The sequence below is a fragment of the Papaver somniferum genome, unplaced genomic scaffold, assembly GCF_003573695.1.
Source record: "Papaver somniferum cultivar HN1 unplaced genomic scaffold, ASM357369v1 unplaced-scaffold_36, whole genome shotgun sequence".
Taxonomy (NCBI): Eukaryota; Viridiplantae; Streptophyta; class Magnoliopsida; order Ranunculales; family Papaveraceae; genus Papaver; species Papaver somniferum.
Window position 1 is genome coordinate 487,090 of NW_020646082.1, and position 5,449 is coordinate 492,538.

General features: G+C 39.3%; 1 protein-coding gene across 1 annotated transcript; it reads left to right on the forward strand.

Annotated features, from left to right (window-relative positions):
* Positions 1-2,163: 2,163 nt before the first annotated feature.
* Positions 2,164-4,965, forward strand: LOC113342339. Its single transcript, XM_026586908.1, has 6 exons — positions 2,164-2,607; positions 2,689-2,765; positions 2,808-3,789; positions 4,240-4,507; positions 4,594-4,618; positions 4,704-4,965. The coding sequence occupies exons 1-6, from the start codon at positions 2,164-2,166 to the stop codon at positions 4,963-4,965; spliced, it is 2,058 nt and encodes a 685-aa protein (XP_026442693.1).
* Positions 4,966-5,449: the final 484 nt, after the last annotated feature.

The window sequence follows — 5,449 nt, forward strand, 5'->3', positions numbered from 1 at the left end:
GTAATCACAATTAATATGTTCTAAGGCAGTACATCTAGTAAAAATTGCATTTCTATGTACGTTGATTCAAGAAAATATGAAGGAAGTCAAATTTCACAACAGAAGAAGGATGAAAGACCAGCCATAACTAATCCAAATTTTAAGAAATTTCATCTATTTGAATCAAAATGAAACACAAAGCCAATACAAAAATAAAAAGTTCATAAAAATGTTGAATTTTTTATACGTTAACTCAAAAAAGTATACACTCTTCGTTCTAAGTCAGAAGTTGATTTCTGAGACAAAATTGTAAACTAGATAAACTCATCTTTTAATGAATTTTTTTGAAAAATGTATTGTAATCACAATTAATATGTTCTAAGGCAGTACGTATAGGGGGAACGCGAAAAACCATGAGGAAAGAGAAAGTCTGGCGATTTCTCTAGGGTTTTGTTTTTTTTTTTTCAAGTTTTCTTAACGTTTTTTCAATCTGATCATCATGGTTGAGGAAACACAAGTAACTTCTTCTAGGGTTATTTCCCAGCAACAATCTTTTGCGGATAAAGTAAAAGGAAAACAGACTTTGCAGCCTACGTGTGTGGATATTAATAGCTTGCCAAACCCTACTCTGATTGATGGAGAGCCTTCTCTTATTATTCCAGCTGATTTTTATCAAGAAGGATGTAAACCCTTTGAGCATAGTTTTATTGCACGTCTGAACTTCACGGGATTGAAGTTTGTGGAAGTGAAATCCAGCTTGGTTAATCAATGGCAGATAAACCCTAGCTCAGCAAGGTTTATGACTATGAGTAAAGGATTTTTCGTGGTTATGTTACATGATGCTGAAACAAAAGAGAGGATTCGACGCACTAAATGGTATGTAAATCAACATGAGCTCAAACTGATGGATTGGTACCCAGGTTTTGATCCTGAACGTCAAAAAACTTCCCATGCAAACGTATGGGTTCACTTTCCAGGTCTCCATGCAGAACTATGGACAGAGAAGAACTTGTTATCTATGGGGAAGGTATTAGGCACTCCCATTGTAGTTGATCAGAGAACTCTTAATCTAGAATATGGTAACTTTGCCTCAGTTTTGGTGGATGTGGATTTTGCGAAGCACATTCCTAGCAGAATCAAGATTACAGCTGGGGGACGTACTTTCTGGCAATACTTGGAGATTCCACGGGCTCCAAAATTCTGTATGAAGTGCTGCATTATTGGGCACAATGATGATGAGTGCAGGAGGCAAACAAAGGGTGATGATAACTCTTCAAAGGCTGATACTACAGCAAAGGGAGATTCTTCCAAAGGCTGGCAAACTGCTAGGAATAGGAGGCAGCGTAAAGGAAAGAATGCTGAGAACTTTCCTGGTGGTGATAATGCTTCAAAAGATGCGGAGCATGATGCTTCAAAAAATGCGGAACAAGATGGTGTTCTTGTTGTGTTACCAGGTGAAGTAGAGGAGAATGCTATTGGTGTGGAGGAAACCAATCAGCTTGAGAATGAGCTAGCTTCTTCTGAAGCTGTTTTTCATGCAGCGTCTGTGGCTTTAGAGAAAGCAAAACAGGCGTTAGCTGAGAAAGGAGTATTAGCTAGTAGGTTACCAGTGGGTGAAATTGGAACCTCAGCTAAGTCAGTAGGGAGTGGTGAATTGGCTAGAACTAATCACTCTATCACTGATAAGACTAATGCTAGCTCTTCTTCTGCTCCTTTTGAAACTTCAGGAAGGAAGGGATGTGATGTTGTGGTGGACAATATTGAGAATTTGTATCGCTACAAAGCTATTAATGAGAATGATTGTGTGCTTTCTCCTAATAAATTCAATGTTTTGTCTGCTGAGTTGGGGTTGGATTCTGTGCAGCATTCCAATGAGCAAAGGGAGGAGAGTTCAGATGAAGAAATCACTCCAGAGAAGGCTTCGTCAGGTGTTAGGGGGTCTAAATGGTCTGACATACCCGTGGAGCAGCTTAAGAAATCAAGGAAACCTGTTAGGATTCGGATTTCTAATGATCAGAAAAGTACTTCTCAACAAAGTACAAATAAGGAGTCCAAGTCTGATTCGGAAACTGAGATCAATGATTTGGGAATTCGAGTTAGAAAGGGATTCTCCCCAGTTATACTTAAACGGAATTCTGATAGGATTCCTTATGCTAGTAATAATTCAAAGAATATAGTTTCCTAATGCATGTGCTCTATTGGAATATCAATGGGGTGGCAAAGGTGGAGGCTGGGCAGAAGTTACGTGAACTTGTTCATGATCTGAAGCCGGAGATTCTTTGTGTTGCTGAGCCAAAGATTAAGTTCTCTGACAAGGTAATTTGTAAGTTAAATTTAACTGGTTTTATGAGGAAGGTTGTTCATTATTCTTCTATGCATAATATTGGGAATCTTTGGATCCTGTGGAGTGCTAATATTGAAGAGCCAGAGGTGGTTAATATGACTAGGCAAGCAATTACTGTTAGAACTGAGGGGGTTTTAATCTCTTTTGTTCATGCTAGTTATATTCAAGTTTTTCGAAGAAGATTATGGTCTCAACTTTCAGCTGTGGATACTACAACTCCTTGGCTGATAATGGGAGATTTCAACTGTGTTCTTCGTCAAGATGAAAAGAAGGGAGGCCGTGAGGTTCGTGTCTCTTGCATTAATGAGTTTTCTGATTGGATGGAGGATAATGATCTTTTTGAAGCAGATTCTTTGGGGTCTAAGTTTACTTTGACTAATGGTCAATCTGGTGTTGGTAGAATTCTTAGTAAATTGGATCGTGCTATTATCAATGAGCCTTGGTTAGCTAAGTTTTCGAATTGGCGGTGTAAATCTCTTCCTAGGGAAGTTTCTGATCATTCGACGCTTATTGGGTTTCCTTTCCTTGCTCCGAGGCCTAGGCGTGCTCCTTTTCGTATCCAAAAAATGTGGTTTTCTCATCCTGATTTCTTGAGAATGGTGGAAGATTCTTGGAAGTCTCCGGTTTATGGTAATTTGGATTTTATTTTTCCTTATAAATTGAGAGGGTTGAAGGAGGCAATCAAATTGTGGAATCAAACGGTCTTTGGAAATGTGAATGCTAGGCTGAAACAAGCTCAACTTAAGTTTGAAGTGGCTTGTAGGAATTCTGATGAGGATCCTTTTAATACTTCTAAATTGAACATTATGAAGGATTCTCTGGTGGCGGTTCAAGATGTTCGTATGCAACATCTTACTATGTTGAAACAAAAGGCTCGTAATAGGTGGATTTTGGAGGGTTCTAGTAACACTTCTTTTTTTCACAGCAATATAAACATTCGAAGGAGCGCAAATACAATCTCGGAGTTGGTTACTGAAGATGGTGTGACTATCTCAGAGCCTATTCAGCTTCGTGACCATGTGGTTTCTTATTATGAGTCGAAGTTCAATGGTGTGGAGCTTCCTATTGAGGATAATCTCTTTGATTACGAGCATGAGTCCATTTCTATGACTGATAAGCAGATGTTAGATGTCATTCCTTCTTTGGATGAAATTAAATCAGCAGTTTTTGATTTAGGTGCGGATAGTGCTCCGGGTCCAGATGGTTTCTCAAGGTGTTTTTATAGACACTGTTGGGATATAATTCAGCAGGATCTTCATTCGGCTATTGTTTATGCTTGGACTTCTAAGTCAATTCCGAAGGGTTCGAATTCTAGCCTAATTATTTTGATTGCTAAGATTAGAGGTGCGGATAGCTTGAGGAAATATAGACCTATCGGTCTAAGCAATTTCTTCTTCAAGATTTTCACTAAAATTCTGGCTACTAGACTTGGTCGGGTGTTGGATAAGTTAGTGTCAGAGGAGCAGGTGGCTTTTATGAAAGGTAGGAATATTCATGAGAATATTAGTTTGGCTTCTGAGATGGTGAATGAGCTGCACATCAAAAGGAAGGATGGTAATTTGGGCCTGAAGCTTGATATTTCTCAAGCTTTTGATACTGTTAATTGGTCTTTCATTATGGAGGTGTTTAGAAGATATGGTTTTTCTGAGGATTGGTGTTTGTGGATTCAGAAAATTCTGGAGTCAGCGCGCATATCTATTCTGCTCAATGGTAGCCCGGAAAGTTTTTTCAAAATTAATAGAGGGTTGCGTCAGGGGGATCCTCTTTCGCCTCTTATTTTTGTTTTGATTGAGGATGTTCTTAGTAGAAACATCACAAAACTTTTTCAAAACAAGGATATGTCTCACCTGGTTAGGCGTAATGGTATTGCTCCAACTCATTTATTCTTTGCTGATGATATTATGATTTTTTGCAAGGGAAATATGAAGAGCTTGAGAAGTTTGGTGAAGTTGCTTGATTCTTATCAGCAAGCTTCAGGTCAGCGTGTTTGTAGAGAGAAGAGCAAAATTTACTTTGGTGGTGGCTCTTTGAGTAGACGTCAAACCATTGCTTCTTTTCTAGGGATGGAAGTTACGCATTTTCCTGATCGTTATTTGGGGGTGAAAGTTATGCCTGGTGCGGTGAGATATCATCATATTAGCAATGTGGTGGATAAGCTTAAAGAGCAACTTTCGGTTCTGAAAGGTAAGATGCTTTCTTTTCAAGACAGAGTTGTTCTAGTTAAAAATGTTCTTTCGAGTTATTCCATTCATAATATGTCTGTGTATAAGTGGCCGGTGAAATTCATTCAGCAAAGTGAGCGTGTGATCCGTAATTTCCTTTGGTCGGGTGATTCAAATCTTTCTAGAGCTTTTGTGGTTGGTTTTGATAAACTGTGCAGTCCTGTGGAGGAGGGTGGTCTTGGAATCACTAGTTTAAAAACTATGAACAAGGCTTTGCTTATGAAGCTTTGGTGGTCTATTAAATCTTCTTCTAAGAGGTGGGCTCGTTTTTTGGAGTCTAAATTCACTTGCAGGGATGGGCGTCTCAAGATGGCTGGTGTAAAATCTTCTATTCTTCCTGGAATTCGTTGGGTTCATAAGGAAGTTGTGAATAATACAAAATGCATCATTGGAGATGGGAGGAATACGTCTCTTTTCTGAGATGTGTGGTATGGAAGTGAGACTTTGGCAAGTGTTCTTAATCGTTCAGACTTGGACAGATCAGGTCGGGTTTGTGATATTATTTCTCATGGTAATTGGCTGTTGCAAGGAGCTCACTTGCAAGATCTTGTTAGTGCTGGTGTGGTTATGGAGAATTTTCCAACGCTTTGTAGTGGGAGGGACAAGAGGATTTGGATGCCTGATATGAAGGGTGTGTTTTCAGTTAAGTCAGCTAGAGATTTGATTAGAAAGAAGTTCCCTACTATGAAAGAAGCTTCGCTATTGTGGAGGAAAGTTGTGCATCCTTCTTTGGCGGCTCAGAATTGGAAGTTTGTTCGGGGAGCGTGTGCAACTCTTGATAAAGTTCGCAGCAGGTTTAAGATTCAATTGGCTTCTAGGTGCAGCGTTTGTCATATTGAAGAGGAGACACTTCAGCACGTCCTCTGGAGCTGTAGTTTTGCGCAAAAAGCTTGGAACTGGATAG